At 45.0% G+C, this 26519-nt stretch overlaps 2 protein-coding genes across 7 annotated transcripts; both read right to left on the bottom strand.

The window, feature by feature from the left end:
• MASP2 (MBL associated serine protease 2) lies at window positions 1-6113 on the bottom strand. 3 transcript variants are annotated; one of them, XM_058855172.1, is made up of 5 exons: window positions 6011-6113; window positions 5508-5727; window positions 4007-4184; window positions 3633-3764; window positions 1-78 (listed from the first exon to the last, which is right to left on the bottom strand). In XM_058855172.1, the coding sequence occupies exons 1-5, from the start codon at window positions 6013-6015 to the stop codon at window positions 53-55; spliced, it is 561 nt and encodes a 186-aa protein (XP_058711155.1). In that variant the 5' UTR covers window positions 6016-6113; the 3' UTR covers window positions 1-52. The 3 variants fall into 3 exon arrangements, with proteins under 3 accessions (XP_058711155.1, XP_058711157.1, XP_058711158.1); XM_058855174.1 differs by lacking the exon at window positions 1-78 and adding an exon at window positions 1891-2119; XM_058855175.1 differs by lacking the exon at window positions 1-78 and adding an exon at window positions 1891-2116.
• Window positions 6114-20649: 14536 nt separating this feature from the next.
• CORT (cortistatin) lies at window positions 20650-26519 on the bottom strand. Of its 4 annotated transcripts, XR_009279352.1 has the most exons (4): window positions 25289-25560; window positions 24790-24885; window positions 22952-23169; window positions 20863-20983 (listed from the first exon to the last, which is right to left on the bottom strand). XR_009279352.1 is itself a non-coding variant. In XM_058855170.1 (2 exons), exons 1-2 carry the CDS (start codon window positions 24158-24160, stop codon window positions 20771-20773), a joined length of 309 nt encoding a protein of 102 aa, XP_058711153.1. In that variant the 5' UTR covers window positions 24161-24773; the 3' UTR covers window positions 20650-20770. The 4 variants fall into 4 exon arrangements, 1 of the variants encoding a protein (XP_058711153.1); XR_009279353.1 differs by lacking the exons at window positions 22952-23169; window positions 25289-25560 and adding an exon at window positions 26405-26519 and having other exon boundaries at window positions 20844-20983; XR_009279351.1 differs by lacking the exon at window positions 22952-23169 and having other exon boundaries at window positions 20844-20983.

Here is a 26519-nt window from a genome sequence, read left to right as displayed (position 1 = left end):
GTGTCTTCACATAAAAGGCCTCCATGAATTCCAGCATGATCAGGAAGCTCTGCTACCTGGATACTGTAGCTGCAGGAGCTGAGATAAGGTGTAGGATAGTCAGGGCCAGTGATTTCTCCTACGGTCTCCGTAAAAACCTGACTCTGACAGTGGCCTGGGTAAAAACCTTCAACCAAACAGCAGGAAATTATGATCATTGGTGTATTAACTGAGTTTGGATGCACTGGGTAAAGGTAGTGGATCGTTTTCTACACTTGTCTATGCCTTCATGAAAGTTCTGGAGCCACATACGTAGCTGTCTCTCTTCCTCTCTCACAGGGGGCCTAGGGCACCGGCACTACCCAGCACTCCTGCTTCAGGTGAGGGACAGGGAAGGACACTGGGAAAGTACCACTGATACAGCTGCAGGGCTGGACAGCAGAAAAAAGTGTGATAACTGGAAGCTCTTCAGAAACATTCCAAGGTATTAGATTTGTATCTTGTCTGCTGCCCCAGAGTGTGTGGAGTGGTAAGATAGGTATCAGCTCCTCAATTCCAGAAGCCTCTGAATGCATCTCTTTCTTTTTAATGCCTGTTTTGCCAGACATTTAGAATGTAACTGTATTCTTCCAGCAACACCAGCTGTGCCTCTTGCTGACACAATTGGAGCCACAAATGCTCCCCTCTGAAAAGAAGCAAGAAGGAGCAGCCACAACTGCCCGGAGGATCTCTGCTTGTTGACAGCATCTGATCACTGTGAAGTGGTGCTTTGATCAGCTGGGAACAAAGACTTTATGATGTGCTGCAAAAGCTGTATGAGCAACCCTGTAATTGATGAGGCATGCTGGACTGCCTGATAACACCACAGATTTTTTCACTATTCTGACACTGAATTAATTGTAAGAGGGAAATTGGTTGACTTCAAATTCAAAATTGAATCAAACACACCATGCTAACCTCCATGAGCAAAAATGCCATTATCCAGGCATTAATTACAGATTATCACCTAGAAACAGACCACACAGTTTAAGGTTGCCATTTTAATGGAAGGGAAACAAGTTGTGAATTAGTTAAGGGATGTTACTGTCCCTTAACTAACCATGGACTTTGTAAGCCAAGATCCTAAGCTTTCTTTTACTTCAGAGAGAGAAGCTTGTTTCTGCCCTATGCCTATGTCAGCCCTACTTGCTACTACAGGAAGTATTTGAGTTGCAAGCATTTACTGGGAAAGGAAAGAAGGAACAGGTAAAAAGGATAATATTTTGTTCTATGTTTGTGTGACTCAGCTCAACTGAAATATCCCAGTACAAGTCATAACGCCTTTGGGCACCAAGTGTTTCTTTAAGTACAAACTGTAATTTCAGAACAATGTCTCTATGACCATCTTCCCAGAAAGTAATGAGCAGCTGCTTTTATTTGACATGAACCTATTCATCACCCCAGTGACTGTGCACCACTGTGTGTCCCCCTGAATTCATTCTCATAGCTTTTCAAACACAACTTACATACATTCATATTACTTTAGCAAACACCTAGAACTCTGAGGCTTTGCTCACCAGAACACACTTCAGCCATGAATCCAGGTTCTGAATGGAGAAATGGTCAAAACTGGGATTAAAAGAAATTTAGACCTTTCCAAAGAGTGAATGGGCTCTGAACAGAAAGTTTCACTCTAGAAGTCTGGGTGCAGACAGGAGCATATCTAAAAGGAGCTTTAGGGAACAAAGGTATGGTGTGGTTCTGGTCTTCTTGCTGTTTAGGAACTAAGTAAGGTTAAGCAACAAGAGCTTAAAATTCACAACTCTTCAGGTAGCTGTGGTGCTCAGGGGCCTTTCACAATAGCTTCTCTCTTACCAGTTCCTGCCTGATCTACCTTCTTTTTTCTCGCGTGACACATGAGAACATGAGAAAATGAATGCCCCAGAGGCTGCATTCAGCTTTCAACCGGCAACAGCCTCTTTATTATGTGCAGCAGGCAAGTCTGAAAGGCAAGGAACCACATGGACAAGTCATGGAGCAAGAGAAGCCTGCAGGCCCTGGGCAGACTGCAACAGGCAGGTCACGAAGGAAGGAAACCAGCTCTTCCCAGCACATCTGTCTCCATCTCTGCCTAAGTGAGGAGACGCTTAATTATCTCCTGCTGGAAAATAAAGGAGAAAAAGAGCCTGTCAATACCAGCCAGCTCAAACAAGAGCCCAAAAGACACAAGGGAAGCTTTTGCCCTCAACTCCTGAAGGAGGTCTGCAGAGACCTTTGCCTTGCAGCCCAGTGGCTGAAGCAGCTGCCGTGCTAGTTTTAAGGGCTCTGAAATGGGAACAGGTTCCAGCACATCAGCTGCATCATAGCAATTCCCAATGTCTTCACCGTCAAGGTAGCTCAGCCCCTCACAATTGCTGAGCAGCTCCCTCTGCTGGAGCTCTTTCCAAGGAGGGGGCATAAAAGTGCACACATGAATGGTCATTGCAGAGCTGCTCGTCTGCTAGTTCAGTTTTCCATTTTGCACCTTCACATTAAGACTTTACAGCATCAGTAAATCCATATACTTGTGCTAAAAGGCATCACCTTAGGAATGACAGGTTGAATGAACATGGCTGTTCCAATACTCTGGAGACATGAGGAATTCGAATCTTGAATCAGACCCAGGCAGCCATGGATGGAGAGAGTTTGTAATAGTCTGTTGTTGGGAAGGCAAATGCCAAGGCAGCCTTAAGCACTGGAAGTTAGATCCAATTTTGCATTTCAGCATGGGGGAGCTCAAAGAAACTGTCTTTCACCCATGACAGCATTTATGAGCAGTATGTGTGTTGATTTTTTTCCAGACAGGATTTAGCTCCAGCTGGCAAAGCTGCACCCATAAGGGGTGAACCTCTTACCCCATGTAGGCACATGTTTCACTGCAAAGGGAATCCCGAGACGCTCATTACCATGTTGATCCAGACATCTCACCGCCTGACACCACAGAAGCTTTCCCTAGTTATGAACTGTGGAACAGAGCCAGACAGCAGCCAGTGAGATAGACCTCACACTGTCAGCCCTTCTGATCAAGAGATCCACGCCTGGCCATTTAACGTGTGGATTATGGTATCCGGTGTCAGTGATACGTCAACCATGCTCCTTCTTGGCCTGTGTCCTTACAGGGCAGCAATCTAATTATTTCCTCATTAAACTTCACAACTCAATTGGTAGTTTTCCCAACCTATCTACCAACTTGGGTCCAGAATACTCGGGATTTCAGTACCCAGGGAGCAAGATAAATTCAGTTTTACGAGACTGGCTGCACGGGCATACGTGAAGGCTTGTCTGTGGAAATGTCTGTGGTGGGAAGTGTGAGACATTACTTGATTTTCTATCCTGCTCACCTAAAGCTGAACAGAGGCGGAAAGAAGTAGCAAAAACCAAGCGGCAGTGGAGCATTTTCGCTACACAGAAATGTCCCTAACAGCAGCCACTAGCTCACAGCCCCTCTGCAAAGCAGGACCTCTGCTCACAGCCCTGACTAAGCCCGTGAACCTCCTCCCAGCTGCACCAGGCACATAGGGAATACTAAAAATGAAAACAAGACCCCACAGCTTTCACCTTGATATTATTGTCAGGACTGGATTTAAGTGGATGTTGTAGATAGGGAAGGATCTCCTCATCTAGAAAGAGCTCACCTGTACACGTCCTCTTGTTTTCATGCAGTTTGTAGCCAACCCTGCAGCTGCAATAGTAGCCTCCTATGTAGTTGTGACAGTGATGACTACAGAGGGCCTTAGTATCCAATGGCTGTTTGCACTCATCAATATCTAATGGGCAAAGCACAGAATCAGGAAAACAAGACATTTCAATGAAATGCTCTCTCAGTCTCAGCCACTCTGTATTTTGTGAGGTTGGTCTTTGGTTGCTGTGCCACTCTTCATCTGCTTCTGTACGATGAGACCACTTTCTCCCGCCCCACACCAGCAGCCTCAGGCTATGAGAGCACAGGGAAGCACCAGCCTCACCATAGCTGTGGCTCTTCCATCTACAAGAGGGGCCGTTCTCTCACCTTCAGCAGCATAAAAGGCCTCAAAGCCTGTGAATGGTTTCTCATTGGAGTAATCAGACCGAAACACTACCACGAGGTGGTTGTCAAGAGAGATGTATGTCCTGTTACCCGGAGCCTCCTCAGTGTCTGTACTGTCCTGTCCACACAGCATAGCCAAGGTTTTCCCACCAGAGCTCAGCTGCAAAACAGGCAGACAAATCCACATGGTGAGCACAGAGCATGGATCTTCCCAACCTGCTGCCGTGGCTGGAAATTAATGCATTTAACGATGTGAGGAAGGAAGCTTGGATGCTCTCAAAAGGTGCTTCTGAAGGTTAGTCCACATCCAAGGCCAGATAAGAGTGGATTTCCTCTGTTCTCTATGACTTAAGACCATAATTTTGTCTCCCTTTCTCCCTTCAGAAGTCCTCACAAAGCTCTGATGCCAGCCATGCTTTGTTTATAACATTCCTGTTAACTTGGCACTCTCAGTGACAATCAGGTCTTGACAGAGACAACTGGTGTAAAAAGGTTTCATATACTGACAAATTCAAATGTATAGAAAAAAGTGTCCTTAAGGAAGTGGCTCACTTGCTCTATGGTGCACGTATTAGAGTTCCAGCTCTTCGTTTATCTTTAACATAAAAGTTCTGATACACGGGGTTTTATGTTGGGCATGGTAAAGAGGGAGCTGCGTACTACACACCTACGAGAAATGGATATTCTGTCCTACACAAAGGAAAGCACATGAAGAACAGAAGACATTTGGGGGATGGGAGCAACTTGCCATATAAAACCATGGAAATGAGATTTTTCTCAGTAGGAACAAGGCTGTCTGGTTCGGTTCAATCAGATGCAAACTGAGTTTGCATACTCCCTGTGTACGCAGCTCCTACCTTATTGTACATCAGGCCCACAAAACAACAACAACAAAAGGAGTGCAGAGGTAGCATGGCCTCAAATCAGTGACAGGCCCCCTGGACCAGAGCACACACATCTTTCATGGACACTGCTGCTCCCCCAAACACTTCCCTAAGGCATTACCTTTGCTCCTCTTCCTGAGGCTGTTTCTCACACAAGCCAGCAACACAGCAACTGATGCTGTGAGTGCCTGCTCAGATGAACCGACAGGATCTTGTTTAGATGACCACTTACATTTTTTGGTCTCCCATTAGAACCTGTGTCAAGTACTACTTGTTAATTTAAAACACTGCAACATTAGCAAAATGCTCAAATATTGTTTTGGGCAAAATTTCAAACTTTTTGCTTCACAACAGAAGAGCATCAGAATTTTCTGAGCAAAAACATTTCATGTTTCAGATGTTCCACCGTGACAACCACATCTGCTTCCTGGTCCTGTAGGCCTCAATAAACATATAATTTAGAAACCACCTGAGCCTGAACTTTACAAACAGACTGAAATCAAGAGCTGACAAAGAGTTGATTCTGCATGTACCCAGGATAACATAAACAGAGCTTTTAACAGGTGCGTCCGCTACATGTTACCCCATCCTACACATACCTTCACATAATCATATTCACACAGGTAGGACAACTCCAGGTTGAAATGGGTGAAGTAAATGCGGACAGAATATCCTTTGGGGACAGTAATATTCCATATTTTCTCCTTATGATTTGGGTAGACCTTTGGGAAGTTTGGGGATGTGATCCTCCCATACATTTTCTGTGGCACAATGCTGCTCCTTACTCCACTATAGAGCACAGCCAGCAAAATAAACAGCCTGTGTCAAAGGGACAGAAATTATCAGAGAAAGAGTGAGCATTAACTTGGATCATACCCCAAAAGCCACATATCCTAGTTGCCCCTCTCGATACCAAATCAGGTCACTCAGCACTAGCTGCAAATTGCATGCCCAACACCTTCCTCACTTAACAATGAAAACAATCAGGAGTTATCAGTTGGGTCATTGTAGTAATAAGTAAACAGGATGAGCCTCATGCTCACGCCTTCCAGACCCTGCACAAAGCCAAGTGGACAGAGGAGCTGGAGGTGACTGTACTCACCTCATTCTGATGCCTTCCTGTTCTGCTCTGAGCCTTGGAGAAGGAATCCCTTATCGTGTATTTGCATTTGGGGATGGATGTATTTATTGTGTGTGCTCTGCTGTGTTTGTCTGGATGTTGAACCCTTATGTTTATCTCCCACCCCCTTCAGCCTGCTGAGTTCTGGGAACAGCAATCACTAAAAACCAGGCTCTGGTTCAGGTTTCAGTCAGTGACAGGGAGAGGCAGGCTGAGATGGAGAGGATGGGTTAGGAATGCTGCAGGCTCTTGGAGAGAGCCATAATATCACTGCTCTGTGGGAAGGCAGGCAGTGGGAGGAGGTGGCTCCAGACAGTATCTGTCCTGGTGAGCAAGGGGAGCTGGCAATGCTCTTTTCCTCTAAACAACTGATCCACATTTACTCTTAATGCAAACAGCATGTTACAGGAAGTGGCATATTGCATTATCAGAGCACGAAGATGTTGGAAACAATAATGGGGCACATTACAGGATTTTAGAATGGTGATGAGTCTGGTTGGATGGTTATTTGCAATGGGACAGGAATACTTAGGGGACATAACACTACAGTACACACAGGCACCAGTTTCAGAGATGCTGAAGTCTTCCAGTTCTCAGCTGCAGATTTAATCCAGCGTGTGCTTGCGGTGACAGAAACCTACTCCATGCCTTCTTCATACACATGGACTGCTTTTTAACCTGCCCATCCTGGAACACACACAAGGTAAAAAGTCACACTTAAAAAATAATCCAATTTTCTTTTAAACATTTGTGGATGCACACAGGGGTTTCATACCGCCCAGGGAATTCAGCTGGGAGAGCAAACACTATGGGAAACAAAGTTTTATTAATTCCCCTGCATGCAGACTGCTTCTTTCCAAATCAACATTTAGGTTTCCCACAAAACTTCTATTCCAGCACACATGGAGATAGGCCTAATAAATAGAGGGTGAAAACCCAGATATATTAAAGCTGAGCCTATGTCCATCTCTGGACATAGAATGGACAGAATTAGAAAACCGATCGGCAGCAGGGAACACACTGTTGGATTGCACACGCAGGAAATTTATCCTGAGATATCCTGTAATCAAAGGGGCACCTTTACAACAGCCAAAAATCATTACCCCAGGCAGTGAAGCTGGTGCTGGCAGGAAAGCAGGAGTTATATGAACAAAACTAAGGACAACAAACCATTCAGAAGACTGCGAGCAGAAAACACCATTTAATAAAAGTGAAGGGAAAAGTACTAGCAGTAGTAATTGTGTAGCAGCAATACCTATGAGCACAGCTAATGGACAAGAACCAAGAGGACACTGACTTTTCCCATGGCCCACTAGCTGCTAAAATGATCCTATCAACAAAGATAGATGTGGACTTTATACTATCTGGAAATGAGGGAAGAGCCAGAAAATTTTGAAAAAAAATCAGTCCATGCCTGACTGAGCTGCTGCCTGATTTCCATAGGCATAAATAATTCCAGAAGCATCCCACTTCAGGCTTCCTGCTCAGATCAGTAGCAGAGGAATGGAAAGTCAGTTCTGATCTTAGGTCTGAAAATTTTCTCGCAGCCCAGAATCTGCTGAGTGCCCTGAGGCTGATAGTTGCTGCTGAGCACTGAAACAGGACAGCTGAGTTAATAAACTGTTACGCTGGAGCCTGAGAAATTGAACACTTGGTGCACACATTGGCCTTCCTCTGGCATGGTCTCTGGAGAAGCACCTGAGGTAAACAAGGCCAAAAATATTGTTCCTGTTTTTTCGCCCAGAATTCTTTCACCTCCAAAATGCTGCTGGGGATTAGCTCACCGGGTGCATAAGCATTTTGGGAGCACCGATAGCTATTCAGGCCCTTTAGATGCTCTTCTAAAATTTCTCTGCCCAAAATTTCTCTTTGGCACAGCACTAAGCCAGCACAAAGGCTGAGTGGACTTCATCCACATCACTGCAGCTTCCAGTGCCCTGTTACTTGTTGAGTTACCAATCCACTTTAGGAAGTTTGGATGTTACCGGAAATGACAGATATCTCCCGATAAGTTTGCCGAGTTGTCTTGTGCTCCTGTCTCCTTCCATGCTGAGAGCTGACTGAGGTAGCCTCATTCTCAACAGAAACACCAAGCTGAGGTTTAGAGAAAGGACTTACCTTGAAAAAAACCCCAAGTTCTGTGGAACGGAGTAATATGGAGTGACACTGAGATGACCTCATCTGAGCCCATACTCATACTGAGGCCCTGTAGAGTCTCTCAAAATATGCTTTTACTACTCTACATTGAGGACTGTCAAGGAAAGGTTTCAAGTTGCTCCTTTGGAAACAGTGAGTGCAGACAGCCAAGTCAGACATATGAATAAATCAGCAAAAGCAGAGCTGCTCAGCCAGTACAGTGCCTCAAGCTGGTACCACTAAGATACAGAGACCTGAACTCCACTTTTCCTGCCAACCTAGACAGTAGCAGAAACTAACTGAAAAAATGAGAAGGCTAGGAAGCAGCTGTGCAGGGCTGTCACCAGCGTGCTGTGAGATTCAGGCTAAGTCACAAGGTAGCTCTTCAGTTCAGATTTCCCTCTGATCTCAAGTTTTCAAACTGCAAAAACGTTACCTGAGGTAGGTTCTGCCTAAGATGTGTTCCCACTGAAAGTTTAAGATGTGACAGACTCTGAGACATTCTAAATGTCTCATTCTCTGAGACATTTATTTTTTATTTAAAAATAAAATCAATATAGCCCCACTATTGATTTAATCAAAAAAGTCCCAGACCGCTCAATTCTCAAATGGACCACGTAAAGCCACAGCGCTTCTGAAAATCAGCTCGTGCAAGGTACAAAACCACCTCTGGGCCTTTGAAGGGCAGCTTCTGTATTCTGACAGCAATGCCACGAAAAGCATTGTAAAAACCGATCGGTATTTCAGGCGTGATGAACAGGAGAGCGAGCGTCTGGACATGCCTCCAGATCTGAAACACGGGTACAGTGCCAAAGAAAGAAGCTGGTTAATGAATGAAGGAAAATCACACACAGAGAAGTCATCTAGCAGAGCAGAACTGTCCCTGCATCAACCAGGAGAGCAAATGAGCACAATAGCCGTTTGCCGTGATCCCTGAAGACATTGCTTCTGACTGCCCCTTCTTTTTCAAATGCCAGCTGCCTCTGTAGAGCTCTAAGAGATTGCTCGGATGCTTGCTCTTGCCTGGCTAAATCCCATCCTTCTGCACTGAGGTGTTCAGAGGACGAGGGGAAGGAAATAAAGCGGAGGAAAAGATGTTCTGTTTCCTCATTACAAATCAAATAGCGTGACTCTCATCAAAAGACAAGCACACAGATGGAGGAAGCAGAGCTTAGAGTGGGACAGGGGGAAGAGCCTGGTTGCTATGAAACAGGAAAAAAATAGTCTTGCCAGGGGAAAAATAGCAGGCAGGGAAAACTACTGCAATGGGGGAAGATACTTTGCTCACTTAGGGCACGCCTTTCTCCTTCCCATGCTGTCTACTGTTATCTCATTGCTGCACATTCTGTTTGCAAAGACAGACTCCAGTTGCTACAGAGGGCTGGGGGACATTTCTCCAGCAGCAAAAAAACCACTGGCCTTGGCCTCTCTACTCTGCATGTGCTGGCTTTCAAAGGACAGCCCATGCAATTCTACAGCATCATCCTCATCGGAAAGCACTTGGACTTGAGCTCAGATTGTCAAGGAAGATCTACAATAATTCTGAGGCAAAGATACCGGTTGACAGTTTTACTCCTCTGGCATTAGCAGAGCTTGCAAAAGCAAAGATGACCATCATCAGTGTGGGACTGGTCTCAGGGTGGAAACGTGAACTCTCCAGGAGCACCACAGAGCTCAGAGTGCAAAGCACACACAAATTATACCATGAATATGTACATACTGAAAATGATAATGTGTAATTACATGCATAAGTTCTGTTCAACTGCAGAGCTGCAGAATCCAACATGTAATTTTCACCTGTGCCAGCCCATCTCAATCAACTGCATGGATGGCTGTCTGTGCATTTATGCATGTGATTATACAAACTCCAGGTGTTGTCAGCTCACAGCACAAGGTCTGCCTTTGGAAATCAGAATTTGGCTGACGTCTCTATTTCCATCTCCCTTTCATTCACTCCTTTTTTTCATGACTGGTCTTCCTGTGCATGGATATGCACTGATTAGCACTGTAAAGAACTGAATTCGCCTCCCAGACATCTAACTCGCTGAGACTGGAGGGAGCAGTAAGTTCCTGAGGCTCCCTCTCTTCTCAGGAATAGGGAGAAGCTGACAAACATGACGAAGAATAGGCTTGAACAGCATCAGGCTTAGCAAACTCATTAAACCAACTTCCAACAGGTTCCTTGTCCATATACACACACAAATGTATTTTCTACTGTCCCCTGTTCAAACCAAAAACATTCTTCCCCATTTCTCTTCCTCTGAAATTGTCCATAACCTCAACTTGTTGTAACAAAAAGGCTATTACCCCACTAATATAGACAAACAGCAAAGCCAGTCCAAAACATTTCCAAAAACAGTGCTACTGCTAAGACATTAAAGAGTTAGTATGATACACTGAAATGGAAAAATCTTCTGTCCAGCTACATCCCTCACTGAATACACACAACCTCATTCCTGCCTCGGAGAAAATAAAATGAAGGCGTGTTAGAGTCAACAGTCGCATCAGTCAGAGCCTGTACACTAAAATGCTGGTAGCACTCAACTGAAAAAAAAAACAATACTGCAAAGCAATCAGCTGTGCTAAGTTTTGCTGACCACCTCAGTGAAATAAAATGTTTTTCCCAACTATTTCTACTTGCTCCCCTTTCAAAGAAATCTGGGCTCACTGACTGTTCTCTCTTTTGAGGATAAATTAGGGAAACCTTCTAGGTACCTAGTACCTTCTAGATGCATTCTAGACATCCTTTCTGGACTAGGTATCTTCTAGGTGTCTCCTAGATGTTACAAAGACTGGCCTTATTTATCTTATTTTTAAGGCAGGAATGTCAAATCTATTCCAAAAGAACTGGAAGTATCAAAATCAAATGCTGTTTTTCAGTCTAGATGTAAGCTCATTTTTGCCAAAATTCCACCCTAAAGCTCTTGTTTCTTGCCCTAGAGACAAAAAAGAACCTCTAGGCCAACAACAAGCCCATCAAAATGCAGGGCAAGACTTCTGTGCTGCATGGACATCTTACTTCTCAGTTTCTCTGGCTGATTTTGCTTCTCTCACAGAAAACTCATCAGAGTCACACAAAACACCCTTTGATCCTGTGTCCTTTTGTTTTGGGTGATGTCAAACTCAAATGAATTTGAGTGGAGATTACTATTGTTTCACAGAGAAATTTAACTCTGTCTTTTAATTGCGTTGGACACTAACCCTGTTTCCTTCTCCTCACTTTTCAGGATTGTGAAACCATAGTGCTGATGTTTTGCCAAAAGTCATGACTAAAGCTTGAACAATAGAGGGAATATGCAAAAAGAAAATAGCAGGTTTTAAAAAGAGTTTTCAACTAAACACCATTAAACAGAAGTATCACAATGGAGGATGAGCTGCTGCCAACACAGCACTATATTCTGATTCAGAAAAATCTGCATTTCAGAGATAGGCAGAGCTATTACCTGTCTGTACAAAAAACAAATGTTCAGGTGCTGTCACTCAATCCGCTCCCTGGATTAAGAAGTTACCTGATTACAAATTAATTTGTAAATCACATTGCAAAAGTGACTCTTTCATACCTGTTGGTTGTACCTGCTTTTACTGACTAACACCTATTCCACAACTTGTTGAGTCTCAAAGCTGTATGCAGAAAAAGCCACTAGGAAGTGCTGACATACCCTGGGGGCCCTGGGCCTGCTGGCAAGCAAGGGAAGACTTGGCAGAGGCTATAGCCCTCTAATTTAAAATCAGGCACAGAGGCTACAAAAGAATGTCCTAATTTGCCCCAGCGATTGTCCGTGATTTCCAGCAGCCACCAGTCACTCCACTCCAGCACTGCTCAGCTCCACCGGAAAGGCAAACAAAATGATTCAGCTATATGATGAGTAAACTACGTACAAGGACATGGGATCTGATCCAAGTTCAATCTGTGTGCCAAGGCACAGTCAGCTGAGCTCCGAGCCCCCTTAGCTAACAGTTAAAACTAAAAGAAGAAACTCTTTGGGGTCAAAGTCAAACCATTTCAGATACACCCATGTGGGGCAGACAAAAGGGCAACAGCCTTGCTATGGCACTTGTTAATCTGACATGGTAAAAGCAATGCAGACCCACCAAGCTGCCAGCACATTAAAAGATCACTGCATGTAATTTAAATGTTTGGCTGGAGTACCCTGAGCCCCAGTAAAGAATCTCTGAGGAAGGGAAGATGCTCAGTTTGATGCATGTTAGAGAACTGAGGAGGGAGGGAACTGTGCCAGAGTGTTAGCACAACTGGAGGAATTGTTCTTGCTGAAGTCAGGTTACTCCAGCTTGCCTGTTAGCCTCTGCCTAGCAGCACTATAATGATGCAAAATTGCAGCTGACAGATTGGTGCTGAGAGTTTGTCTCACTGAGGCTACTGCATGTGGATGGGCCATTATTCTTTCTATTTTGGTCTGTGAGGCCTGTTAACATGAATTAGGCTTTTCCATATGGTGTGTTTTAGCTTGATGTTGAGAGCAGCTGCCTGGGCTGTCCCCACCTACATGCTCAGACCCTGGCTAATGAAAATGGATGATGGCCACAGCTCACTTATGAGACACAGATGGACTAAATGTTTTTTTGCTTTGAAACATATTTTTATTTAAGAAAGTCTCCACAGACAGTGAAGTTTTTATACTAGTATCACTGTAATATTCCTCCCTAATACATTGCAATCTTCAGACAGGCAAGGAATCCACAAGTTGCAAATTTTCAGTTTAACTGGATCTGCAAGGCTACAGACCAATGTCCTGTTCTAGTGCTGCTGTTCTGCTGATGGCCTTGAGGTGTTCTCTTACTTTGCCCTTCTCCCAGCTCACCTTCTCTACTCATACTGGAAGATCTTCAGTGTGAGAAGCTGCATTTTTTGAGGCAGCTTAAAAGAAGGTCTGACTGGCTGCTGAACTAGCCTCAGCAGGACTGTACTGCCTCTTGCAGCACAGATAGTAATGTTAAATCAAGCAACAGCTTTATTGTTACGAGAGCCTTGGTCAGACACAGGAAAGGAAGCCTCCACAGCCACACATGAGAACACATGACTGAGGGCACTGTGCAACAAGCATCAAAATCAGGGGTCATTTTCCCAGAGGACTCCTCATTCTCCAATTTATAAATCTTGTTAGTAATATCTCTATTCCAAGGACAAACTTGTGCAAGTAGAGTCCAAATTGCAAAGAGTCAAACACTTTCACAGAATTTGTAGAAAATAAAGCCTGTGGGAGCCATGGGTGTTTTAGGGCAAGTGTCCTGCATCTGTTGTCAGTGTGAGTGACAGTCTGATACTGTTTTGCAAACAGCATTTCACACACCTCCTAAGCTAACTTGCTCTTGGTGGGCAGCCTGGGACATCTCATACCCAATTCTACATAGACTGGACAGGACTCAGGTGTGGCCAGCCTGGCCACAGTGATCTGGGAAGCCACAGAGAATTAGCTCCCCTTTGCTGACTGCTCTGGTGGCTCATTTGTTCTGTGGTACATGATCCAAGAGATGGAGTTCCTTTGAGCTCTGTGTCTGTGCTCTGCACTGGGAAGTTCTCAAGGCTCATGAGGCTGCCTCCAACTTTCTAAAGTGTTCCTCAGTATTTATGGTTTCTGTCCTTGTGCTAAGTATTTTCAAATAATTTGGAAATAATCCCCTTAATGCTACAGCAGTGACAATGACATCTCATTTAACAGGCAGCTCATCTTCCCAGACAGGTGAAGACTACTTAAATATTTCTGAGGGACAGGGCAAAGGTCTGTATGTGCTCGGGTGAAAATGGGATGAGACTCAAGGAAATTATTCTCCTTGAATCTCTCAGCCTTCATTTAAAATTTCTCTTTTCGGTGCCAGCTCTGGTTCATGGGCTGTCATTCAGAGGCTGGGAAGCTCTGCAGCCAGAACTGACCAGCTGTCTGAACAGGGCTTCCAGAGCGGGAAACATATTAACCTATCTCCATGCCTGCACAGATCCTGTGACCGAGATGGGAGCTGACAATGATGGGCCACTCTTTGCACATCACACCCAGAGCATTGCCTGAGGCTGTGACTGGTCAGAGGTGGATGCACTCAGAACCAGGTGCAGAATTCGGACATAGTGCCTCAGGAGAGAGACTTCATGGATTGTGAATACCCTCCTCCTTGCTTCCTGCAGGATCTTTGATACATGGGCTGGCACTTTGGCAAAGGTGGATCATCTCATGAAAACTGCTAGATAAATATAAATGGAAGCAATTACTTTTCTGAAAAGAAGAATATGGAGATAGAAATGTGCACTGCCACTTTCTCTTTGCAGCGCTAATACTCAGTAACTTTCTGTTTTGTACCAAGCAATAACAGGACTGAAAAAATGCAAACCTGACTCTGAGCAAATGTTTAAAGGGAGGTAGGACATTCCCTTCCCTCACTCCACAGGGGAGAATGTACCATCTTGCACAGCACCTGGGTCATACACTATTTAGAGAGTTTTGCAATATAAATACAATACCATTTTTATTCTGGAATAGAGCAGAAGGTCACCAGTGCTGTTTATTCCCAATCATTCTGCTTCTAGCCCTCGCTGTCCCATGGAACAACAGGCTGCCTTCCAGCACTGGACAGCGCTCAGTCGTCCTTCTGGAAGAGCGATCATAAGGCACTTTCCAGCCTGCTGGCTCCCAGCAGTGGGTAAATTCATCAGTTCATGGATGAAAATGATCATTGTTTGCAAGCCAATATTTTAGAGCATGAAGACTGCTGTTTCCTCCCCATGCCTCTGGGCTCCTAAAGTACAAATCCATGGCTTTTTAGGCAGCTGCAGCTCTCTGTCTGTGCACCTGCACAGAAGCTGCTGGCAAGGAAGACAACTCTCACCATGGGACTGATTGGACTCTGACTAGATTAGCAGCACATGGCCAAGGACAAAGGCAGAGCTCTCAAGAAATAAAGTGCTTTTAAGGAGATGTGTCCTGACCTATGAGTTTCACTCTGAGCAGGGGAGTCCCTGCACAGAGCCTTGTCCCAACTGGAAGGGTTAAAAGCTCTGTATAAAACATTATCATAGAAATACTCTCCCTTTCTCTGTTAATTAAGCTGCTGCCCACACTAAGTCCACTAACTAATGCTGACCAGGACACCCAGCGCTAGCTGAACAATCTCCTTTTATTCGAATATATAAATAAAGTCACAGTGAAACCAACCAGATCTGAGGACTAACAGTGATCAAATATACCATGTGTCTAAAGTGATGGATTCTAAAGCCATCATCTGAGTGACCAGATGTCTTCCAGACAATTTCTGGAACGTACAAGCCAGAAGCAGGAAGCATTTCACAATCATAAGTCATTGGCTTATTCCCCTCTTCCAAGAAGAGATTCAAATACACCAGACAAACACAGCCCCAGTAAAACACTTTTAAAAGTGAACTTTCCTAACTTTAGTGGTCTTACAATAGAAAGTAGGCCTGACCTCAAGCCAAATTGAACAAAGTCTTAGCTGTAAAGATTGCTTGTCATTTATTTTTTTTTTGTTTTACACTAAACATTCATTGCTTTAAAACAAGAGTCCCACAGGTCCCCAAGGTACCGCTAGAACAGAAATTCCTCATTCCCAGCTGAATTCCCTGAGCCTAGGGAAAGAGTATGTTCTGTTACAGCTTATTCCCTTGTGCACTGTGGTCCTGCTAGACAACAACCATCACCTAGCCCAGCGAGCCACTCAGGACTAAGGCACACTCTGGGGAGGTGGAAGACATGCATTTGAATTGTTGATATTTCCTTCACCTTCCAAATGCTTCCTCTGAGACTTTCTATGATCCCTACATGATTTTCACAAGTGGGAAGTAGACATGCTGGAAGGTTCGAATCTAGATTCAAACAGCTCTCTCCAAAGCTTCTATCTTAAGGAACTGAAATGCTGGCATTTTTTCATCTGGCATGTCCCTCCCTTGGCTGCAAAATGAGATTCAAGTCTAAAAGTAAGAGCTGCATGAGCTCCAAGGGTGCTGGAGTTAGCAGAGAGGACCCCTTGGCTCAGACACAGCTGTTACAAGAAGGCTCACACAGGCTCAGCACAGGCATTACTGCTGTCCCTTTGCGTGGAGTATGGCTGCTCCTCAGCAGTCTGAGATACAAGCTGTTCTCCACTAGCTTACGTGACACAGGCTCTCTGACTCCCAGATATTCCCCGCTCTAAAGGCTGAGTGGTTATTATGAAATAAAAAGCAACTTTACCCACAGTTTGCTCTGTCCCAGTTTGCTCTGTGTCTCTGTATAACCTCTGGATAGCCTTTTACCTACCTGCACTCTATCATCTACTGCCTTTGTGGTAACTCCAACTGTAATTCCTTATGAATCCCTGAGGAAAAGTTACATCTCTTAAATCCTTGTTGATGCAGTAGAGAGCACCTTCTGATTCCCCATCTTCAGGCTTTTACAGCACACAGACCTTCACACTGCAGAGTCACCAAAAAGCACAACATGCTAGCACCCTGCCAGTCCTTCTGACCTAGTCTACAAAAACTACAGCTTTCTGCCGACTCCCTCTTGCTCCCTGGAATCCTCCTTGTCACTGAAAATTCACCTTGTTACATTCTCTCAAATCCCTGTAAGTTCCATCAGCGTTCAGCAAAGACAGGAAAAATGCACTGTGTCCAACATCGTCCCAATTCAGCAAGCCATTTGTACCCAGGATTTCCTGTGTTGTACATGTGTTACCTGAAGCTACTGCAACATTCTGAATGGTCCAGGTAACAGCTCCTTTCACTGAATTTTCACAGAATATAAAAGCCATTTACAGCCTGCTGTTGCTGTCAAAGGTTTTCTGAGCATAGGAGCTCAGAGAAGTAACTGAAGTTAAATCTTCAAAGCCAACTTCACAGGTAAAAGGGGCTTTCAGAGCTCAGAGAACAGGGTCACTGAACAAAGAGTAACAAATAGTGAACAAATATCTTATTTGACTCATGATATTCTTTCACTCAACAAAACCCCGTATGGCAAGCAGGTTGGCAGAGCCATGGGCAGAGGCTCAATGGTAGCACCATTGTTAGAACAAGACACAGCAATGCCTCTCAGATCAGCATCTCCCACCACCAAGCCCAAGTCTTAAGGCAAATCTAGCCCAAACTGCCAGGAAAGGTAAACAAAATAGCGCTTCTGTGTCCCAGGGATGTTGTCAAGTTTGTTGTTATCTAAACCACTTCTTAGATGAATGTTGTCAAAAACAAGCATCCCATAGGAACACATTCTGTGAGCCACTACATAAATCAATGAGCAAGGGCAACAGCAGAATTCACTCAAGAGCAGAGAGAAAATTCCCCTTTAGTGCAAACCTGGTTACTCTTTTCCCAGTTTGTATCTAATTGTTCATATGCCATCAACCTTAAATAAATATTTTCTTTTTAAGTAATTGGACTCACTGCCTTCCAAACACACATTTAGTGTTTCTGAGCAGACACAAATATAATAACAACATAAGACAAAAGACAGCCTGTGCAACCTTATACTTCATTCTCCCTGCATTACCTGGTTTAACCTCAATTTTCTGTAGCCGTAATTAACGCCAAAGGTGCCTCACGGGCCACATATCGCTTGAGAACGACAGGCACAGGACCACCAGACAGGCAGTAGCATTGTGCGCCCACTAAATTTAACTCCATTGCTGGCAACCTGCAGACCGACAGGATCTTTGTAAGTCTTGTCAGATTGCAGCTCTGTCCTTTGTCTGAAGCGGAAAACACACACAGTCTATTAAAACAAGATCTTCACTGTAAAAGCTTATACAAACAAATCACCATGGAGAGTACTAACTTTCAAATTAATACCTCCCTAATTCCTCCATCATATCTGTCCACATATGGACATATTTTAATCTCAGAATAAATGAGATCTATTCTGTTCTTGTAAGCTACTTTGGACTACTATACGTTTGTCAAGGGATAGGATATGCACCCACAGGTTACCCCTGGGTACCAATATGCTGTGGATTCACAGCTGAACTCATCCTCACGATAATTTCTTCACTTTTCTGCAATGCGATAAAGTAGCTTGAGGTTAAAATCATTTTAAAAAACCAAAAAAATGAAGTGAATACTACTATTGGACTACATACTGGATTAGGTGAGGAAAGCATTGTGCTAGATGATTTTAAAAGTTTGCCTTCTGGCACACTTTTTACTTTTTAATGTGTCTATTTAAAAAAATCCAGAGATAACTTAAGGTTATTTGCTCTTTCTCATACCCAGACACATTATTCTGAGCAGAGACGAGACCCTGAAGTTCATTGGCTACTGCATCTAAAAAAGACACAGCAGTCTCTCGCTCCCTTCTAACTTGATATATGCCATTTTAAGTCTCACAATGCTTTTGTGAAAATTCAAATAGAAAATAAGCCACTCACACTGGATCTGATTTATCCTGTCGCACTCACTAAATGCCGTCATCAGGCAGAAGCTTGCATTGCTTCAGTCTCAGCACATTGACTTACCAAGGAAAGTGCATGGTCAGATTCAACTCAAACACTGATTTCAGAGCTGATAAAAGAAGCTGTCCCCATGATGCTGGCCCCTGTCCACAGCAGGTGCACTGGCAACTCAGACTTCCCCTTGGTGCTCAGCCAGTGCCTCAGCCTATTATTTATCCTATGTTAGCAGGAACCATCTGTGGGGATGAAAGAGCAGCTCAACTTCCAAATTTACTTCCAGCCATGAGAGCAGCCAGATTTCTCTCTCCTGTGGGAGCCACTAGATGATCCAGCTCACAACTTGCTGAACAGGCAGGCTCTGTCTGGGGCAATCCCTACGCCCATGTACTCAGGAGTTTCTTGTTTTCACTATACGATTTCTTGAGCATTATGATCACACACAAGACGCAATGGTGGATAATAAGGCAGTTCCTATGAGAGCACTTCTAAGGTGTTTGCATCCTGGTTGGTCCCATGCTGCTACAGAGGTGCTAGTAATAATAATGGCCATATTTAGCTGTTATACAGCACTTGTCTTTTTAGAATTTTTCTTAAGAAACAAGGGCGGCGAGAGCTTTCCTCCCATTCTAAACACAGTGAAACGGAGGTAACAATGAAATGAAAATGCCAGCAGCAATGTGAGGCACAAAACCAGGCCCCCTGCGTCCTAGCTAGGCGCTTCAGGAAACACAGCCAGGAAGCTCCATATCCTGTTACCCATATATCGAGCCACTGAGTACCCCTGGCAAGGATCTTACTTTTCATTATGGAGTCAAAAATAAAACAAGCCACAGGGCTCTAATTCCTCCTGCAAGCCAGAAACACATGGCCAGAAATTTCTATGGCAAATGACACACTAAAAAAATGCACTGCAAGACAGAGCAAAGCAGCAGGCAGCCCACTGAGGTGCCAGAGCCATGGTGTCACTCATTACTCAGAGAGCTGGACAGTGGAAAGCATTACCTCAACTGCCACAAAACAGGTTGGCTTACTGATTAATCCAAAATGCTGCTGTTGAGTGACCTCCTGGTCACCGACCTCCAAAAGCAGAATAAAGGATTGTAAAGGCTCAAAACTAAGCCATTACAAATAGCTACCTTCAGTTCTCCTCAGGTCTGCAGAAAGGCTCAGTGATCTACAGTTGAAGCCTGCTATTTTGTGCAGCCATTCACAGCAACATAATACAGCTCTGAAATTCAACTTCTTAGTACTAAGAATTAAAGCATCTAAAGCACCTGAATTTCATACCTTTTTGTTTTGCCAGTATGAGAGACCAAGGACTCAACAGCCGTCTTCAGATGGAAATACCTATGAACTTAAACGTGCCTATTGTCCATAGCTCTGTACTACCTGTCAGTTCTAAAAATAAGACTCAAAAATCTCCTCAATAATCCCAAAGAAATAAAATTATATGCCCTGCTACCCAATAGGGTAGGTAAGAAAACCCAGGTGGTTTGGTTTTGGGTTTGTTAAAGCAATTTGAGAAGACACCAAGAGACCATGAGTGAACCAGAGCAGAGCCACAGCTGTTGAACCCAGAATTACAGCTCATTTATATAATTATTTTGGTTTTGGATGCAGCCCAAAAGCACCCTAGGAACTTCTCTGGAAACACCTGCTCGCAAACCAAAAGTAGGTCAAGCTCTGGGCATGTCTGCCTCTCCCCATATGCTGCCCCAGCACCCCACATCTGCACAGCACTGCCTGGGTGCTTCACTAAGCCAGCATGGAAAGGAACACGGGGCCCGCTCTCCCCCATGTCCAGAATCAAACCATCCGCTCCCCACTGTGGCATGGCACCTTATCCTGACCAGGGGCTGACACTGAGAACATTCCCCACGAGGCACAGCCCCAGCTGCCCAGCACCTCACTGCACACCCATGTGGTCCCTCAAAGGCTGAGGAGGCAGCTGCAGCAGCTTTAGAGACAGCTGTGCCCCCTCCACATGGCTCTCTCACAGCTACAAAGCCCTTTCCCAAAATGGCCATAGCTCCTCCTGGCTGCTCCAGAAAATGTGTGTCCCGTCACCCTCCACCACGGCTGCCCCATAGAGAGGCACAGACACATCCCCAAGAGGCGATATGCTTTATTCTGAGGGGTGCAGGGCACAGAAAGGGACCTAGGTGGACAAGGAAGATGAGCTGCTGGGAAGGTGTTTGCAGGCTGGCAAGGCCAGGCCGGGCAGCACTAGCAGGAGGTGAAGGTTTTCCAGAAGAAGTTCTTGCAGGGCGCCTTGCGGTCCCGCTGTGAGAGCTGGGAAAGCCGCCCCAGCAGTGCCTGCTCCTCCAGCTTGCCCTCCTCCTCCACATCCGGGAAGGCTGCCTCACGCCCCACATTCGTGCCATCCAGCAGGCCTGCCAGCATCTTCAGGATGACATCCTTGCGGAGGGTACTCTGTTCCTGTGGGCAGAGAGCAGGCAAAGTGAGGGATGGAAGGCTCATCCCCCATGGCTGTCGAGATTCAAAGCATGCAAACATCTCCCACGGGTGTCCCTTCTCATTCCCCTGCCGCATCTCAGAGCTAAGAGACAGAAGAACCATGCTAGAGCTGAGAGATCTGTGGCTGCAGAGGCCACTGCAGTCTCACATCCCAATCCAGCTCAACCAGTTGGACCTTCATGTGCCATATTAGAGCTGGAAATGAGCTGTTAATAAATAAGCTTGAATTGCTGTGAAGGCCTTCACTGCAGCAGTAATTAAATTTCAGTGTATGCCAAGCTGCCTCTGCTGCTCTGGCTGCCCAGCCTCCACCTTGGGAAGGTCAGGGAAGAGGCACAGTATTCTGGGCAATAGTAAATTAAGCTCATGGCAGGGGATTGTACCCCAAGGTAAGACGCTGAGAATTAAATGCAACAAGGAGAGGGCTGGGTTGATGGGGAGAGGGATATCCTAAATATCTGAAACAAAATGTTGCATCAGTGGACACAGGCAGCTGTACTTCAAGAACAAGAACCGGTAATTCCATAGCCTGACCCTGGGGGAAGATGGGACAGAAAAAGAGCTTTTGAGCACCATCCCTTTGCCGTAGCAACACACAGAGGAACAGAGCCTGTGGTTTGGAGCTTGAGGGAATTCCACCAGTACAAGCCATGAGCTACCACTTTTGTTTTAATTTTTCATCTGACAAATCTGAGGAATTACCCCTTGCCTGAGCATTCCTGGTCTCTGTGACTCATTAGCAGAGACAGCTGCTTCTGGCCAAGCTGAGACAAGATCTGTTCCTGTCAAACATCTATTTCCCATGCAGATGGGAATCTTGGAAGCAAATTTCCATGCCACTCCTAACAAATGCCACACACATACTTCTGGGGCTGCTTTATCTATCTGCTGAATTTGTCAGCACCAGCATTTGCCAAGGACCACCTTGTGAACAACTCAAAAGATGGATAAATACAGGCAGCAGAAATTGTCTTGAGTTTACCTTACAGAAGGTTTACGGATATTTTAAATCACTTTCTTAGCTCTAGTAATTACCCCTGTTATCACACAAAAGAAACAGGAGGAACAGAAAAAAATCCACACTATATCTCTGGCAGAAGAAAAGATAGGCAAACCAGTTTGTGCTCACCCCGATTCCTACTCCTGTGCTGCAAGTACAGAAATGTCTTGAGCCTTTGGGAGGGGGACTGGGACTGTGGAACCCAGCTACGCGTGTCTCCTAGGTCACATCTTTCTCGGAAGCACCTTTCCCAGCTTAACTGCCGTTTGGAAATTAACTGTTCCGAGCAGAACCGGTATCTTCGGACTCAGGGGTGGGGAAGGCACAGCACAGCCCACGTTAGGGGATGCTTCTTGTGCACGATTGACTGTGGCTGCCAGTGAAAACCAGCAGCTCTCCCCCTGGCACTAATCCACTGCTCGTATCCTTCCTGCTTAGAGCTAATTCTGAAAGTGATCAAGACTCTCTTGCACCAGAGAGATCTCAGCACAGTGGATTAGGGCAAATCTTCGGGCGGCTGCTTCACTCCCTGTGCTACATCCATCAGTGACTCAGAGTGAACAGATCTGCCTTTTGCATTGCAATGTATTTTATGGTGGTTTGTTTTGTAAAATCCTGACATTTTTCATACTTAAAATATTTGTCTGTTACAGCAGTGGTGACTGGTGTAATAGACAAATTGTTGGGATTGGTTCATCGGCATCCACAAGTTTTTCAGTTTGCAGAATGTTCTGTAATAGATATAATAAGTCTCTTCAATCATATCAAGATTTTGTAAGCAACAGTGTGTAAAAGACCAAGAGCCATTACACTTGAATTAATTTTTACCAAAGACTTATTTATCAATTTATTCCCTATAACTTGTTTCTCTTTTCCCCAGCAGCTAGGATTTGCACCAGGAATTTATTTTTTATGAAAAATGTATTTACTTTTTAAGCACTGGATTTGTATTGTAAGGATGCAGAGCTGAAAGTTTCCAGTTATACACAGAAGGGTTAATCCTAGGCAACTGCAGGAGCCCTGATCTCTAACAGAATGTCAGCTCCTCACACTGCGTATGGTTCTGTCCTGTGGCCAGTTGATTGTTAATGGGATGTGAGCCCGCTCCTGAAGTACTAACATGCCAATGGATGAGCTGGAGCCATCACTAAGACAGAAAAAAACAACGTGGATATGCACAAAGGAGAAGTTAGTGCCTGTGAAACCACCACGGGGATCCCTCATTTCTCTAGACTAACAGCAGCCTTACAGATATAGCCACATGCGGCACCTAACCAGAGCTTAGAGGAACATCAGGGGTAGCAGGGAATACGCAGGTGAGAGGACTGGAGGGCAAGGGCAAGCAAAACGGGGCTTATGATTAGGTTATGCTATGATTTCCTACCCCTTTGGCACTTTCGAGAAATAGCACATCAAAACAAAGTCATTCTAGACATCACAGTATTAGGGTTTTGCCAGTTGGTACAATAATTATATTACCATAAGCTCTACCACTGCATAGAGCTATGCTGCTGGTTCAGAGCATAATTATCCTAGCAGAGGTATGCCAGTGTAACTCCTCTTTACTCCAGAAAAAGCAAATTTATTTTGATGTAATTACTTCATTTATTATTCCTCTATTAATTTTCTACTGAACCCATCTTTTAAACATTTGTCTTTCCCATGAGACCTATTTCAAATACCATCTCCCTTGATCATTTTTACCAATTATGTATCTTCTCTCTCCCTCTCTAGTAGCTTGCGTTATTCTTTTATGCTCTACCCCTTCAATAATGTTTTCTCCTTTCCCCTCCAGTCTCCTTTTTGCCAGTTTTCACTTAGCTCAGACTTCACTTTTTCCAGCTCTCTGGCATCTCTCCTGGTACCTTTCTTAAATCAGCTGTCCAGCAAGCCGTAGTAACAGCTGAGGTTTTGCAGCACACAAAGCTGTAACACCTTGGAATACAGAGGAGTGGAAAAGCTGCATCAGGTACAGCCTACTTACCCTTATCGTCCTTTCCCTTGGCTCTATCCTGCTCCTACCCAAAGCATGTTCTACTCACCCTGGTGCTCTGCAGTCTCTCCTCCCCGGGCAGTGCCGTGGCTCTCACGCTCCACACCAAAAGCAGCACAGACACCAGGCTGGCTACCAGCTGCATGATGCACAGGCTGCCACTAGTGCTGAGTGAGAAACACTGGGAGAAGGAGCTATTCCTGGTGTATCTCTTCTGCCTCAGACAATGGTTGCAGTCCCTTTTATAGCCCTCTCACAGCCCCGTAGATGACGCAAACAATTAAGTCTATATCAAAGGCAAATCAGGCTTTGGAGAGGCTGATAACATTCAGCCGCTTGAGCGGGATACTTCAGTACTTCTGGGCTTTCCATATGCCAGATCTGCAGAGGCTAAGGAAGCAAAGGTCTGGGACTCCAGTAACAGGCTGTTTCTTCATGTCATGAAATTGTAGGCACTATCTGCGTCTCTTTTATTTAGCTGAGTTCTGTTTGGGAAATAACAATGGGTTATAGAAGAGGCCACCAGCTTGCACAAACCTCCGGCCAATGCCGGATGATTCAGAGTGAAGCGGTAAAACTTTTGGCCGCCGGTACTTATATATGGCTTGATTGATTTAAATGGAAACTAATGAGACTGAAAGCCCTTCCCCAGAAGTGCTCCCCGCTCAGCACAGGAGCCGTAACTGTGGGAGCAGGGCACAACATCTGCAGGAACACCGCAGCCATGGCATTAAAGCCAGCAAAAACAATTACTAAGTAGAAATAGTTACTCACCCAGTCTAACAAATGAATCTTCGTGGCTCATCCTCAAGGGGTGACCCCACTCCGGGCAGGGATCTCCACACAGCCCCCAAGCACTGGGGTCAGACACTGCCCAAACAGCAGAAGACAAGAGGTTAATGAAGCTTTTTGGAGACTGCCTTCAGAGTGGTTCCACAAAATGCCCATCAGTGCGGATCTTAAAATAAAGACAGCTTATATGTATGCTTGCAATAGACTTTTGTATGTTATTTCCTCAAATGCTTCTGCTTTGATATAGATTTATATTGGAAGTATTTAAACAAGCTTTAACATGAACTCTGCTCCCGGCCATGCCTCAAGTCCTAAGGAAGAGCTGGATATTCTCACACTCATCCAAGCTGAGACAGCTGTCACGTAGGGAGGAGGTACTGCTGCAGAGGAGCAGATATCAACAGCTACAGGAATTCAGGCAGGAAAAACTCTGTGCCTCCCACTCATGCCAGTTCAGCGAGCGTACAAGTCCTGCTCTCACCTGCACAAACTCCAAGACTCGGCATGGGTCTGTTTTACAGATAACCGGGATTGGTTTGGCACCCCTCCTCGCCTCAGAGCCGCCGCAGCTTGAAATCAGAACGAGTTAACTTGGGGACAGCACAGCTGTAGATCGTGGACATCGGGAGACTCAATAGAATTCCCCCATCCCTGGCTCAGGACAGCTCGTTCCCAGCGCAGCTACCCCCGGCACGGCAGGAACAGGGCGGCCGAAGGAGAGCGACCGCCGAGTTCTGCACCACCGAACACGCTCGGGCGGACACGGGGTGAGCAGGGGCGGAACCGCAGCCCGCGGTGCCGAGCCTGTCCCGGGGCCCCGGCCTTGCGGGTACCGCCCACAGCTCGCCCTCCATAATTCCCACAGCTGTTAGAGATATTAATTGCGAGGAAATTCCCATTTTCCATTATTTTCTAGATAAAATAGAAGGGGAAAACCCGGACAATGCTTTTTTATGGGTTTTAATTACAGGTAACTCCCTGCCTTTTCATCATCCTAAGGTTTTAATTGGGAGGGAAGCCCAGCTGTCCCTCTTCTTTAATAGTTTGAATTGAGGGGAAAAACCCCCCTTTTTCCACCACCGGAGAGATTTAAAGTGATGAAAACCCCTCTTTTCCCAGTATTTTAGGGGATTAAATGAAAGGAGAGAAGCCATTCATTTGACATTGTATCGATTTAAGTGGAGGTAATGCCCCGTTTCCTCATTTTAAGGGATTCACTTAAAGGAAGCTCTACCTTTTTCAGCATTTCAAGGGTTTAAAGCTGCATTTCAGAGCACTTCTACCCATGCCCCAGCACCCAGTCTTTCCAACGGGAGTGAGCCCAGCACATACTAACGCCGCCCAGCGGTCTATTATTTTTCTTATTTTCATTTATAATGTAGAGAGCCCTGATTAGAGGTCTCTATGAGACACCATTCTGATCACTACTATTCTTCTCCACCTTTATTAATCACAGGCGGAGTGCTACTTAGTAATCACTAAGTAAGGAATAATTATGCAAGTCCATAAATTATCCAACTTAGCTAGCATTATTTATTATAACACCGTAAGTTAATTATCCCACTATGGTGCTCGAAGACAAAGTTTTGCTTCTCACCGGTTTTTCGCTCCATCGCTCTAAGTGATCGTAGCAAAAAAAGAAAACGTTGTCCTTCCCCCAAAGAGTTTCCTTCTACATGGAATCCTTTACCTCAAATTTAACTCAGATGAGC

This window comes from Poecile atricapillus, chromosome 22 (assembly GCF_030490865.1).
Source record: "Poecile atricapillus isolate bPoeAtr1 chromosome 22, bPoeAtr1.hap1, whole genome shotgun sequence".
Taxonomy (NCBI): Eukaryota; Metazoa; Chordata; class Aves; order Passeriformes; family Paridae; genus Poecile; species Poecile atricapillus.
The sequence above is the reverse complement of the archived record's forward strand: the minus strand, read 5'-3'. Positions and strand labels throughout refer to the sequence as shown.